The sequence below is a fragment of the Mastomys coucha genome, unplaced genomic scaffold (assembly GCF_008632895.1).
Source record: "Mastomys coucha isolate ucsf_1 unplaced genomic scaffold, UCSF_Mcou_1 pScaffold21, whole genome shotgun sequence".
Taxonomy (NCBI): domain Eukaryota; kingdom Metazoa; phylum Chordata; class Mammalia; order Rodentia; family Muridae; genus Mastomys; species Mastomys coucha.
Genome location: NW_022196904.1, coordinates 115,805,538 through 115,819,322, shown reverse-complemented (window position 1 = coordinate 115,819,322; position 13,785 = coordinate 115,805,538). Strand labels below are relative to the sequence as shown.

The 13,785-nt window shown below is 52.1% G+C and overlaps 2 protein-coding genes across 2 annotated transcripts in view; both read right to left on the bottom strand.

Annotated features, from left to right (window-relative positions):
• The window catches only part of Gdpd3 (glycerophosphodiester phosphodiesterase domain containing 3), an 8,765-nt gene extending 1,781 nt beyond the window's left edge, over positions 1 to 6,984 (bottom strand). The window contains exons 1-9 of the mRNA XM_031388292.1: positions 6,344 to 6,984; positions 6,011 to 6,053; positions 5,647 to 5,782; positions 5,521 to 5,566; positions 5,280 to 5,398; positions 5,113 to 5,202; positions 4,298 to 4,431; positions 3,211 to 3,270; positions 3,043 to 3,094 (exon numbers count right to left, since the gene is read on the bottom strand). Coding sequence (XP_031244152.1) covers positions 3,043 to 3,094; positions 3,211 to 3,270; positions 4,298 to 4,431; positions 5,113 to 5,202; positions 5,280 to 5,398; positions 5,521 to 5,566; positions 5,647 to 5,782; positions 6,011 to 6,053; positions 6,344 to 6,614 — 951 coding nt within the window. The 5' untranslated portion in view covers positions 6,615 to 6,984. The remainder of the gene's footprint in view (positions 1 to 3,042; positions 3,095 to 3,210; positions 3,271 to 4,297; positions 4,432 to 5,112; positions 5,203 to 5,279; positions 5,399 to 5,520; positions 5,567 to 5,646; positions 5,783 to 6,010; positions 6,054 to 6,343) is intronic.
• Positions 6,985 to 7,138: 154 nt separating this feature from the next.
• Positions 7,139 to 13,319, bottom strand: Mapk3 (mitogen-activated protein kinase 3). The gene is made up of 9 exons (XM_031388290.1): positions 13,122 to 13,319; positions 12,010 to 12,192; positions 9,723 to 9,912; positions 9,434 to 9,550; positions 9,092 to 9,206; positions 8,617 to 8,748; positions 8,354 to 8,463; positions 8,120 to 8,274; positions 7,139 to 7,726 (listed from the first exon to the last, which is right to left on the bottom strand). The coding sequence occupies exons 1-8, from the start codon at positions 13,292 to 13,294 to the stop codon at positions 8,152 to 8,154; spliced, it is 1,143 nt and encodes a 380-aa protein (XP_031244150.1). The 5' UTR covers positions 13,295 to 13,319; the 3' UTR covers positions 7,139 to 7,726; positions 8,120 to 8,151.
• Positions 13,320 to 13,785: the final 466 nt, after the last annotated feature.

Here is a 13,785-nt window from a genome sequence, read left to right as displayed (position 1 = left end):
CCTCTCCTCTCCCCTCCCTTCCCCTCCCCTTCCCTCTCCTCTCCTTTCTTCTCTTCTGTTAGGGTCTCATATAACTAATTTAGCCTCAGACTCTCTCTCTAGCTGGTGATGACCTTGCACTTCCGACCTCCTTGCTTCCATTTCGAGTGTTCAGGTTTCAGTTATATACCACTATACTTGTTTTTGTTTTTTTTTCCCCCTTTGCTGTTGTTCTTTTTACAATTTACTTGTATTTATTTCAAAATTTAAAAAATTATTCGTTTGATAGGTACGAGTGATTTGTCTACATGTGTGTCTGTTTACCGCATAGATGTCTGGTGCCAACAAAGGTGTGATGCGGCTTTTGATCCCCTGGAACTGGAACTATGAATGATTGTAAGCCAGTGATTATGGCTGCTGGGAACCAAACTTGGAATTTTTTGACTGCAAGTAACTGAACCCAGGGCTTTGGGGTTGCTTAGGCAAGTACTCTACCAAATGAGCCACATCCCCAGCCATTGGCTTTATTTTTTAACAATTTTATTTTATTTATTTATTTATGAGGGGGCGGGTGCACATCACACAAAGTTTGTGGGTTTGTAGGCCAGAGATAGCTCTTAGGTCATCAGGTTGATGGCAGAAGCCTTTAGCCACTGAATCATTTTATTGCCTTCCTTGTTTGTTTTATCTTTGTTGTTTTGAATCAGGGAGTGTTACTCAGTCCAAACTGGTTTTAGAACCCACCATCTTCCTACCTCTGTTTCCCAAGTATCATGTGTATGGTCTGCTGCACCTGGCTGACATGGTATCTCAGTTTGGGTTTCCATCGCTGTGAACAGACACCATGGCCAAGGCAACTCTTATAAAAGTAAACATTTCACTGGGGCTGCTTACAGTTTCAGAGGTTCAGTCCATTATCATCAAGGGTCTCTTCCCCAATGGGCAGAGCTTGAGCACAGGACCTCAAAGCCCAACTCCATAGTGCTGACTTTCTCCAACAAGGCCATACCTCCTAATAGTGCCAATTCCCCTGGGCCAAGCATATTCAAATAACCATGCTTGGCACTGGATCTCCGGATGTCTTAGTTGAACATACGAGGGTCCAGTCTTTAAATACTGTGGAGATCAGAGGCATGAGAGGGCTGATAAGGAAAACTTCTCTGTCTTTCTGCCTCAGTGATGCTAAACACAGGCAGTAGGCAAAGCCTCTCTCTGAGTTAACCATTCCATCTGTCCCCACTGCTGTCACCCAAGTCTGACTCGTCTATGGCAGTATCAGCCTCTTACGGACACTCTTTGTCTACCCACCACCACACAGTCTCCATGTTATACACCAAATGACTTTACTCAATGAATATATCTGGATTGTGTTTCCTGTGGTAGACTTCCAAAAGCTTCCCTCCCAAAGGTCATGATCCTATTAGACATGAGGCCACTGGGTCTAACTGACCTCCAGTGCCCTCAGCCTAGGGAATCCACCCAGTTCCTCTGAGCCCAGCCTCTTGCTCTTCCAAGTTTTAGCCCTGTAGATGCCTGCCTATGATGTTCTCCCTCTCCCCAAGAGCCATATTCGTCCCTCCATTCTCATGACTAATGAGTTCCATCCCCCTCCATCCATGGCCGACAGTTCTGGCTCCTGTCCTTTGCTGAAACATCACAGCACATGTGGGGCTAACAGGCTTCATTTCTTTCCCCACGTTTGATAGAAAGCTCTCATCCCAGGTAAATGTCTGGAACCCTCTCAGAGAGGGTTGCTGATTAAATGTCTTAGGTCTGGGGCTGGGGCGATGGTTCAGTGGTTAAAAGCACTGGCTCCTTTTCCAGAAGACCTGGGTTCAAATCCTAGTACCCATATGGTAGCTTACAACTATCTGTAACTCCAAGATCTGATACCCTCACACAGACAAACATGCAGGCAAAAGACCAATGTACATAAAATAAAAGTATAAATTATTTTAAAAAAAAAACTCCACTCCAAAGCCAGGCACAGTGGTATATGCTTGTAATTCCACCGTTAGGGAGGCAGGGGCATGAGGATTGCCATGAGTTTGAGGTCAGCCTAGCCTACATAAAAAAACAGGGGCTGGGGAGATGGCTCAGTGGTTAAGAGCATTGGTTACTCTTCCAGAGGACGCTACTTCAGTTCCCAGCCCCCACATGATGGCTCACATCTATCTTTGGAGACCAGGCACACATATGTGGTACACAGACATGCATGTAAGACACCTATACACATAAAATAAGACAATAAAAAAAAATGAAACCAAACCAAACCAAACCATGGTCAGGTATAGTGGCACATGCCCCATCTCCCAGCACTCAAGAGACAGAGACAGGTAGCTTTCCATGAGGACAGCTTGGTCTATATAGCAAGAGTTACATGGTAAGACCCTGCCTTAGACAAGACAAACAAAACCAGAAAATTAAAAAAAAAAAAAAAGACAGCCAGGCAATGGTGGTACAAACCTTTAGAGAGACAGAGGCAGGTGGATCTCTGTGAGTTCTAGGCCAGTCTGGTCTAACAGAGAGAGAGTTCCAAGACAGTCGAGGCTATTATACACATACACACACAGCAAACCAACAACAACAAAGGGGGCTGTCAGCAGTTAAAAGTACTTGTTGCTCTTCCAGAGGAGCCAGGTTTGATCCCAGGATTTACATGGCCACTCAGAACTATGGATCTGAAACCATGTTCTGGCATCAGCACCAGGCCAGATAGAATGCAGGCAAAACACTTATTACACATTTAAAAAAACCACCACCAAAACAAATCTAAATTGCCATCACTATTTCCATGAACACAATGAAGGCAGAGCTACAGGGTGGGCTGGGCCTGGTTTCCCAGCTCGTTCCCAGCTAACCAGAAGTATCACCATCCATGGCTAATGCTTACCAATCTCTGATTAAGTACCAGCTACATATCCAAAAGATCTGCAGATACTTATTCTCTGCATTTTTTAGGCAAAGTAACCAACACTTGGGTGTTCCAGAATGATGGAAACTCTGCTCCCAGGTGTACACTGTGACCCAGCTCCTCGCTGGGGCAAGTGGCTGGGTCCTCACCTGCACCCCTCGGTCCTGCAAGTGTCGGATCAGACTTTTCCTCATGATGATCCTGGGGGACAGATGGGGATGTCAAAGGCAATGAGACAGTGATGAGAGGGGACAAAGGAGAAGGGCAGTGGTGGGTCCCTGTGAGGACCTGCCACCCAGCAGCCCTGCCCACCTCACCATTTTGTAATGGTAGCCGAGAGTTTGTTCATCCATCCACAGGGAAGTGGGAAGTAAGTCCTGTGGAGAAAAAGGGCAGAGTCAGCTCCTTGGTATCCCTCTCTCCTACTCTCTTGCTCCTCTCTCTGTCTCTCTCTCCCTCCCTTCTTCCCTCCACGCGTGCGTGCGTGCGTGCGTGTGTGTGTGTGTGTGTGTGTGTGTGTGTGCGTGTGCGTGTGCGTGTGCGTGTGTGTGTGTCACAGGGGTGTGATGGTAGTGACTTCTTCATTCCGGCCTGAAGAAGCTCTGCAGGTGCCTAGAGGGATACTTCGACCCTTAGTGAGAGCTGATTGCATCCTGGAGTCCTTGGATTCAGAACTTTGTGCTGACCCCCAACCATAAACTTACTGTCATTGTTACTTCACAACTATAATTTTGCTACTGTAAGTATTGTGTTTTCCAGTGCTCTTAGACAACCCCTGTGAAAGGGTTGTTCCATCCCTACAGGGGTCTTGACCCACAGGTTTAAAACCGGTGGCTAGTGGATAAAGGTCCTTGCCACGAAAGCCCAGCAACTGAAATCCAATCCCTGGAACCCACCTAATGGCAGAAAGAATGTTGTCTCTGGCATTCATATATATGCCATATCTCTCTCTCCTTCTCCCTCTCCCTTTCCCCCTCCCCCTACTCCTATAACAAATTAAAAAAATAAAACAGGTGGTGACTCAGTTGGTAGTGTCCCCAGCATACACAAAACCCTGGGTTTAGCCTCTAGCACTGAATAAAGTAGTAGAGGCAGGTAGAGGCAGGTAGAGGCAGAAGGATTAAAAATTCAATGTCGAGCCGGGCAGTGGTGGTGCACACCTTTAATCCCAGCACTTGGGGGGCAAAGGCAGGCAGATTTCTGAGTTTTTTCTGAGGCCAGCCTGGTCTACAGAGTGAGTTCCAGGACAGCCAGGGCTATACAGAGAAAACCTGTCTTGAAAAACCAAGGGAAAAAAAAAAAAAACCTTGAGGACTCTGAGGAAATTAGGAAACTGGGGGTCCTGGGTCACTGCCACACAAATCCTTGGCAAAGAGGTTCTAAGTCCCATCTCATCACCAGTACCTGTTGATGATGGTGGGCAGGAAACAGAAGAAAAACTTCTCAGGGATAGAGACAAAAGGCAGCAGTCCCAGATAGTAGAGCAGCAGTATCCAGAACGATCGCCATATCGTGAAGGCCATAGGCATCTCAGGGTTCTGGGAGGCAGGGGAGAGGTGAGAAGGTAGCCCCATCTGTCTGCACCAGAGGGTCAGGGCTGGACATCACAGTCACACTTTGAACAGTATGATGGTTAATTCTGTCCACTGAATTGGCTTAAGTAGGAGTACCTATAAGTTTGGTGAAATATACCTGTGAGCACGCTTGAGGGTGTTTTCACAAAATTAGCTACGGGAGGAGACCGACGCGGAACGTGGGCAACAGTTTCTCCGTAGGCTCGGAAGGGGCTGGGAGGGGAAGAAGCAGCCTGGCATCTCCTTCCAAAATGGTATGTATCCTGTTCTCTTTCTCTGCCTCTCAGGCCCATGACAATGGGGAAGGAGGAAGAAGCCAGCCCAGGCATTATCTCTATTCATAAGCTGTTATTAGCAAGGAGGCCCTTCATGACCTCTAGCTATGGGGCCAAAGTGATATGAGCTAAAAATCTCTGGAACAATGAGCCATGAGGCCTGAAGTCTGTTACAGTACCAAACACTTGAGCAACTCGGCCAGTACCGGAGGCTTCCCAGAACAGGCCTTATGGTAACACCATGCCAGTACACAGTCACATGTCCAACTTTTCCAATCCGACTCTTGGGAACTGTGCTGAAGGCTAGTTTCTGGGGCTCTCCTTGGACTGGGGTGGCTTCTAACCCCGTGGCAGAAAAAGAGGGACTCACAGCAGCCTTGCATCTCTTCATGACTGAGCTCTTCTCCGAAGTCCAAATAGTAATCTCACTTCGGTCAAAGCGCCTAGCCAGGTTGGCTACCTAGGATGGGGAAAAGGGGAGTAAGAGAAGCCAGGCCTCTCTTGGGCCCGCCCTCCCCTGCTGGGCTACAGTACTACCTTGTGAATGAGTTCTTCATTTCTTTCTTTGACCTCCAAGCACATGGGAGTCCTTGGAAATTTCTGGAATACATCCTCCAAACTAATCATGTGCCGGTCTGACCCGTGGGCAAAATGGCCTGGGCAGGGGCGGGTCACAAAAACTGAGATCAGAGTAGGCTAAATGGGCTGGGGGAAGGATGTTAATGAGAGTCCATGAGAAGGTGGCTGGGCAGCGCGAGGGTGGCTACAAACGTCCTACCTGGTGAGAAGTAGATCTCCAGTTCTTCCTTGTAGAGGGGCAGTTCCTGTGGAGAGCAGAGGAGTGTTATCAGGGTGCATGTGTCTAAGTGATGCAGCTCTCAGTGTGAGGGGCTGCAAAACTCACCTCAAAGTCCAGGGTGTTCACATCCTTATTTAGGCCCGACTGGCGGGACAGGTTCTTGTCGTGTGACACTACCACCACACCATCTCGAGTGAGCTGGCAGTCAAATTCCAAGAGATCTGCTCGCTGAGCCATGGAACTATGGGAGCAAAGGTGGGTAGGGGAAGAGGACACAAGAAGAACCAGGGCATGTAGTGGAGGGGAAGTAGTGGCACAGAATTTATGGTGGGACATGTGACCCCACCTACACAGTTCCAGGGGCTTCCAGATACCCAGTTTACGGAGCAAGTAGCACCCCTGGTTGCCCTGTAGAGCACAGCCTACAACCCCACAACATTCCATGGAACTTGCCAGGGCTTAGACTCACTTCTCTACTGCTTCCATGGTGTTCTCCAGTCGCTCCCCAGACCCTGTGGAAAGCAGTTTGGGTGGTTCCAGGGGACCCAGCTTGACCTTCCTGCCTGCCTTTCTTCCTGATGTCCTCCCATTTGCTTTAGGCTTCCTCTCTTCCAGTCAGTTGAACTGGCCTCTTCTTCCCTGTCACACGCTCTCCAGGCCCCGTGGCTCTCCTTACCGCCATCTCTTAACATTCACTCATACCCTGCACCTTGAGATGGGCTGCCCACCATGGCACCTGTCTTGTTAGGCTCACTCCACCCTACATAGATTTCAGCCCTCCCACCTCCCTGACTCAGCTCACCTCCACGGTGGGCAGCCAGACGGATAGGGAAGACAGGAGTCCGGGGCGTGTGTAGCAGATGAGGTCGTCGAAGGAAGAAGATGGAGAGCATGACATAACTGCCCAGGGTGGGCAGAACAATGTACAGGAGGGGGACCATAGCCTCGCTCCACAGCAGGCTTCTGTCAAAAGCACAGCCTTCCCAAGTCCCAAAGGGCTCTGATGCCCGGGGCTGAGCCTGCCTGTCAAGCCAGTATAGGCTGGCTTCACCATGTGGCAGCGTCACGCCCATGGACCTGCCAAGCCTGCTGAGTGCTGCTGGAATGTGGCCAGACTGCAATATGGCCCAGAGCTGGGGCCAGGCACAGGAACTGAGGCAGGCAGTCCTGAGTTTCACGTCCAGAGACCTTTCACAGATCCCAACACCCCCTTCTGTTGACCATGTGTGTGTGGCGGGGGGAGGGGGGCTGGTGGCGGGATTAAGTAGCCACCCCCCCCACACCAGATCTCACTGCCTCCCATAGGTGTTTGTGGACAGGATCTGTAATTTGCCGCCTTTGCCACTTCCCGGGAATTTGGAGGTGTGTAAGGTGCCCCTGAGTCACCCCAAATTACTCCAGGCAGTTAAACAGGAAGCTGTTAGGGAAGACAGTAACCCCTTCCCAGGAGACTGGCACTCCTTAGAACCCAACTTCATCCTTGGCTAGCTGGAGCCAAAGACTACCAGGGCCATGTAAAGCCACAACAGGAGGCAGGGGCAGTTGTGTGTGCAGTATGCTGGGGTTGCGTCGGTATGCACAAACAGAGGCAGGGTCATCCATATACACATCTCTATATTTATATATTAGATACAGGCACGGGGAGGTGGGGAGGGGCACCGGCTCTCCACGGGCCCTACCTCCACATCCAATCACCCACACACAGAAGCAGCAAGGGCGTTACATGTGGCAGCTTGAGAGGGGAAGGGTTAGGCCTGGGCTCCTCAGGGAAACTAGCCCTTGAGACTTAGGAATGTTCTGTCAGGGAAAATGGGGTGGGGTCCCAACAAGATGAATAGGGCAGAGCTTAGCTTGAGTCCCTACTCAGTGTCCTCCACCCCTCTGTAGCACAGGTCCTATGGCGGTCGTAGCCCTTCCATTCCAGAACAGTCTACCAGAGCCAGGGCTAGCAAGGGTGGACAAAGACACAGCAGCAGAGATCAGTTCTGGGACCACCTCATCACTCAGGCTATGGGGAGATGGGGCAGGGGATTGGAGTGGAGAAGCCTGCTTGAAGCAGGAGACCCCAGCAAAGTGAGAGAAGGTGGCCAGGCCCACCCTTGGTCCAGCCTGGGCTGCTGGGGTCTGGGTTGAGCAAAATTCATTTTCTAACAATCTGCAGAGAAGGAGCAGGTAGGAGCAGGACCTGAAGGAAGAGACAGAAAAGAACTGTCAGCTGGGTGAGACTTGACCCCAGCGCCTCTGGTCTGTCAAGTTCTGTAGGTCTTGGCTTCCTTATCTGTAGCTAACAGGGCAGCAACCAAGTGCTACTGTGACTATAGGCTCCCCTCAAAGCATCATGGTCTACTCTACCTCCAGCACCTGGAGTGGCTGCTCATAAGGGGCAGATCCCTTGCCCTTGGGTCTCCAGTGATGCTGACAAATGAGAAATAGATGGGGCTGAAGGACTCGTGGTCACACATGGCTAGTAGGCCCTGGCCTTTTGTTGCTACCACACACATGCATGGATGCAGCAGCACCCAGACTATGCAGCTTCTGACTGGGATATGGCTGTGCAGGGGCACTGGGAGCCACTTACCAGGTCCAAAAGGACAGGGGTGTCTGTTCTTGTTAGGGGCCCTCTGGTGCCCCTGGCTGGAAGCGGGCTGTCTCTTGGAAGATCAGCTCCTTCAGCCGCTCCTTGGGGAGATCGTCCAGCTCCATGTCAAAGGTGAACGGCTCCTCAGCCACTGGCTAGGGGGCAAAGACAGTAAGGCACAGGCTAGACACTTGGGCTACTAACTCCCCTCCCAGCAGCTGGTGGCCGGCTTACCTCGTCTGTTGGATCATAGTACTGTTCCAGGTAAGGGTGAGCCAGTGCTTCCTCTACTGTGATACGCTTGTTGGGGTTGAAGGTTAACATCCGGTCCAGCAGGTCAAGAGCTAAGGCAAGGCAGGGGGCAGCAGTTAGGAGGAAGGCTAAAGGAGTTCCATGGACAGCCCATGTCCAGTGCCTCTACTGAGGCAGGCATTAGGGTTACACAATCTTCTTTGCCGCTGGGTTTTAGCCTACCCCAGGTCCTTTGCTTCACTCACCTTTGGAGTCAGATTTGGGAAAAAGCTTGGCCCAAGCCACCTTGGTTTTAGAGGGCAGAGACTGTAGGTAGTTTCGGGCCTTCATGTTAATGATACAATTGAGGTCCTCCTGGGACGGGGAACCCAGTATACCTGTGGATAAACCAGTTTTCTTGGTGAGAAGTCAAGTCCCTTTTCCGGGAACAGGTCAGGAAGCAAGAACAGGAGCCCAAGACCAGCCATGTGTGCCACACCTCCCCATCTACCCACTGGGGTAAGTGACGAAGAGCAAAGAGCGCAGAACCAGGGAGCCTTGGGCTCAGATTCTGGCTGCAGTCTTCCTCAGGTGTAGGGCTTAGCCTTGCTTTCCCCAGCTTTCAAATGGGAAGAAATACCAGGAGATGCTGGGGAGGCTCCCCATGTGGTACCCAATTCTCACACTCCAGAAATGTTCCCTCCGATAGGCCACCCCTCTCAGCCAGACAGGCCCTTTCACCTAGAATGTGGTTGAGCTGGTCCAGGTAGTGCTTGCCGGGGAAGATGGGTCGGTTGGAAAGCATCTCGGCCAGAATGCAGCCCACAGACCAGATGTCAATGGATTTGGTATAGCCCTGGGGAGGAGAGTGTGCTGAGCTCCCTGGCCAGCCTCATCAGGACCATTCCTGGTATTTGGGGCAAGCACTATACCCACCTTAGGTCTAACACAGCAAAAGGCAGAGGACAGAGGCTAGGAAAACTCTTGTCTCTACATCTTGCTAGAGCCCAAGGGCCAGAGGGATAGTGCCAAGGCCCAGAGATGGCACTAGGACTCCCTTGCAGACATGGGTAACTCTCCTACCTTGGAGTTAAGCATGATCTCTGGGGCTCGGTACCAGCGGGTGGCCACGTACTCGGTCAGAAAGCCAGTGTGGTCATGCTCAGGGTCAGCAATCCGGGCCAGGCCAAAATCACAGATCTGGAATCAAACCCAGGCCACTGAATTAGGTGCCTAAGGCCTCCACGGCCTAGGCAGTGCTCCCACCCTGCCTATTCTGTTCTTGCTTGCCATGTTCCAAGGCTGCTTTTGCTGGCCACCCAGAGTCCCCAGGACCAGGGAAGGAGAGAAAGGTAGGCATTGAACCTCTGACCTTAAGGTCGCAGGTGGTGTTGATAAGCAGATTGGAGGGCTTCAGGTCCCGGTGCAGCACGTTGGCTGAGTGTATGTACTTGAGGCCCCGGAGGATCTGGTAGAGGAAGTAGCAGATGTGGTCATTACTCAGCTGCTGGCTCTTAAGCAGCTTGTACAGGTCCGTCTCCATGAGGTCCTGAACGATGTAACTGAGGAGGACTCCGGAGACCCCCCAAGGTGGGAGGAGTAGGAGATACTTCATTAAGGAAAACAGGCTCTGACCAAGAGCTAGGGTATGCCTTCCAGCTACAGTCCCTTGGCCTCATGCGCCTCACAAGGCTTGGAGCTGACAGCGTGCAGGGCACATCTATTCTGGGCCCTCAGTTTCCCTACTGGGCAAATGAGGGTACTGATGGGCAGTAGCGGGAGGCAGGAAGAACAGGGGCTCCGAGTTAACCCACTCATGCCCGAAGTTCCCATGCTGCCTCCACAGCCCAATCCTCTTAACCTGTCCACGCCTCAGTCTCCTGATCTGACAAGCAGGGAGAGTGAGTGTTCTTCAGAGGGTGGCTGTGAGCAGAAGATGCTCACGGAGAGCGCTCAGCAAACAAGAAGCAGTGTTGTTACTCCACAGGCAGAGCCATGCGGCCGTTGAGTGGGTTAAACGAGATAATGCACGAATACCATCTGGCACACAGTAACTGTTTGCTTAAAAATAAATGCCTGCCTTATGGGGATGATTCGTGCCAGAAAAGTGAAGAGACACTCCCCAACAGTGTGCTCCTACAGAGCGCTTGACCATGCACCAGAAGGTGGAGAACTAAGAGTCCTTTTATACTTGAAGATAAAACAAAGATTAAACAAACAAATGTCATCTGGCTTATCTTTGGAAATAGTCAGGAGACAGGCAGAGCACCTCACTCCTATAATCTCAGCAGTTGAGAGGCAGGGGCCGGAGGACTGCCTAAAGTTTAAAGCCAGACTGGTCTACAAAGTTAGCCTGAGGCCAACCAGGGACACATAGTGACACTTTCTCAAAAAACTAAGTCTGAGCTGTCTTCTACAAAAGACCTGTGAGCTGGGGCTGGTGGCACCCTGGAGGCAATGACAGTTGGATCTCTGTGAGTTCAGGGCTAGCCTGGTCTACACAGTGAGACCTTTTCTCAAAAAGAAGAAGAGAGAGAACAAATACATGCAGATATACACACATGGACCAACCCTGCGGCTTTATAAATGTGGAAGTCTAGAGATGCAGAGACCTGCTGAAGGTCATGCAGCAAGACAGGAGTATGTCGATTTCCTGTGGTCAGAGTTGCAGAGGCTGCAGAACAAATCCTGGGATTGGGAGGGGTGGGCAGGGAAAGAGGCCACGGGTGCTAACAATGGAGCCAAGCAGGAAGTAGATGTGGACAATGAACTGGATGTCTGAACTAAGCAAGCAGTGTCAAGCAAGGGCAACAAGGGTGGACTACCCTCCCTGGTCAAGGTACAAGTCCACAGGTAATCAGGGTGGGGCTCTCAGAAAAGTAGGAAGGTTCCAAGAAAGCCAACTGGGGAACAAGAGGAAGAACAAACAGGAACAGCTGAATTTAGGCTCTTATACAGGCACACTCTCAGGGCCCCTCATCCTTCCTTGACCCCCTGGCCTAGCCTGGGGCAGGAGTGCAAAGGCGTGGCTCCACCCTGAGTCTCTAGGGTCCTCAGGTTCCCCCTCTTAACAATACAAGGTGGTTTGAAAGCCTCCACCCCCTCCATGTTGGAGAAAGCATTGCCTACCCCCCCAAGAAGTCACTACAAAACTTAACACAGAGGAGCCTCGGTTTCCTTATCTTTGAAATGGACATGGTAAAGCTCATCACACAGGGAAGTTAGAAGGCTGAATTAGAACCAAAGCACTGGGCCTGCCCGATACCGGTTTTCTTCTTTGCTTTCCACCCAGTGCGAGGTCTCTAAAGAAAGAATCATGAGTCTGTTGAGCAAGAACGGGCTGTGGGCAGAGACTGGGTCATGTCAGAGAACTGCAGATGTCAGAAGACAAAGCTCCCATAGAGATCATTTTGCCCAGCATTCTCCCTCCCCACACACCAGACTAGGGCACAGAGCAGAAAAGGATGTGTTCAAGGCCACTCCACTTGGCTGCAACAGACCAGGATCCAAGGCCTGCCAGTGTGCTCTCATGCTCTGTAGACTCTCTGCTAAAAAGTTACTTTGGAGGGTCTTTTGGAGGGTGGTGCAAAAGACGACAACAGAAAGCAAAGCCAAGCTCCCCATCCTAGCTCTGGGGCTGTGGCTAAGGTGAAGGATACACATCCCTCATGGCTTCCAGGGTGGGTGCTCTGAGGATGTCTCGGATGCCTATGACATTCTCATGGCGGAATCGCAGCAAGATCTGGATTTCCCTCAGCGTGCGCTGACAGTAGGTCTGATGCTCGAAGGGGCTGATCTTCTTGATAGCCACTCTGGTCTTGCGCACGTGGTCATAAGCTGAGCTGAGAGAGCCAGAGAGATGTGGCCTTACAAAGGGGGAATCCAGGCCTGGTGGCCCCACCCAGGCCTTGGCAGGGACCAGAGAGAGCAGGAGAGGGTTCAGGCCAAGTGTAAACAATGCTGGCTCCTTCCTGCTGTGAAGGCCTGGAATCTCCAGGGGGAAAGCTGGGGACCAGCCAGGCAGCCTTTCAGTGACTTCACAAACAGAGGAAGAGAGTGGCCACTCACTGACTTCCTTTCTCCTGGACCCTCTTACATTCTAGTTGCCCTCACCCTCCTCCCCTTTCCCAAGCTGGACTCTCTCAATCCAGGACAGGGCCAGGGGATGGGAGTTAAATGGAGAAAGAAGATGAAGCCTAGAGGATTCAGTAATGGGACAGGAGAAAAGAGATAAGGAGGGGCGGCAGGCAGGTCTCCCTGTGAGGTTCCTGGGTCAGAGCTGTTTCCATAGGAACAAAGGCCCAGAGCAGAGCTCACAGTGGGGCAGCAAAAACTCACAAACCCGTATTCCACAAAATAAGGCACATTCTAGAGACCCTTCCCTACTTTGGGCCCCCGGCCTAGCCAGGGGCAGGGGTGCAAAGGTTTGCCCCACCCTGAGCTTTGCTCTTCTCTCTCAAACTCTCTGTCACAGCCTCATCGGGTGGGGGAACCAAGGCTCCCATTACTTGCTTCTGGGTCCCTCACTCCCCCTTCATCAAGAATACTCATCCCCTTAGCTCCACCTGTATCTCTAGGGTCCCCCAGGTGCCCCTCCCTTAACAATACAAGGTGGCTTCAAAGCCTCCAACCCCCCTCCCTAGGGAAAGAAGTGTCTGGTCCTCCAGAAGTCACTGCACGATCCTTCCCCCGCGACACTCCCCGGGCCCCCATGTCCCGCGCACGCACCTGCTGCCCCTGCTCCGAAGCCCCCTCCCGGACGCCCCCTCACCTGACCATGCCGTACGCGCCCTCGCCGATGTACTGCAGCTGCGTGTAGCGTGGGCCCACGTCGAATGGCTGCCCCTTCACCACCTCCACCTCCCCCGGGACCACCGGGACGACCCCAGCAGTTCCCCTGGGCTCCCCGCCCCCGCCCCCCGGAGCCGCCGCCGCCGCCGCCATCTCCACTCCTCCCGCCTCCCCCCGCTGCCCCGCCCGCGGCCCCGCCCCTCCCCACCGCCCTGTCACCGCGGGGCCGCGCGCCAGGCTCCGCCCCCGCCCCCGCGCGTCCCACCCCCGCGCCTGCCCGGCGAGCCTGCGCGGGCCCGCGACGTCACGTGGCTCCTGGGCGCGCGCCGGGCTTTCCCGCCTAGTTTCCGGGCTGTGCCTTCCCTGCCTTGGCCACTAGGGTACTTTAGTCGGCCAAGAGAGTTCTGCAGCTAAGGGAACCCACCCATGTCTCACAGTTAACCTTTGGAGACCTGCCTCTCAACAAATAGACAGTAATAATCTAGGCTTAGCCCCCAAAGGCTCTATGTGGTGAAGGTTGGCCTTGTTAGGCCTAAGCCAACATTCAGATTCAGGATGCTAGGCAAGCATCCTACCACTGAGCCATATCTCCATCCTTTCTTCTCTCTCTCTCTTTCTCTCTCTCTTTTTTTTTTTTTTTGGTT

Excerpts from the sequence above, each read along its gene's own strand:
- Mapk3 (XM_031388290.1), bottom strand. The coding sequence starts at position 13,294 with ATGGCGGCGGCGGCGGCGGCTCCGGGGGGCGGGGGCGGGGAGCCCAGG. Across the intron at positions 12,193-13,121 it reads GGCGCGTACGGCATGGTCAG|CTCAGCTTATGACCACGTGC; the intron begins GTGAGGGGGCGT and ends TGGCTCTCTCAG. Across the intron at positions 8,464-8,616 it reads TCCCAAATCTGACTCCAAAG|CTCTTGACCTGCTGGACCGG; the intron begins GTGAGTGAAGCA and ends GCCTTGCCTTAG.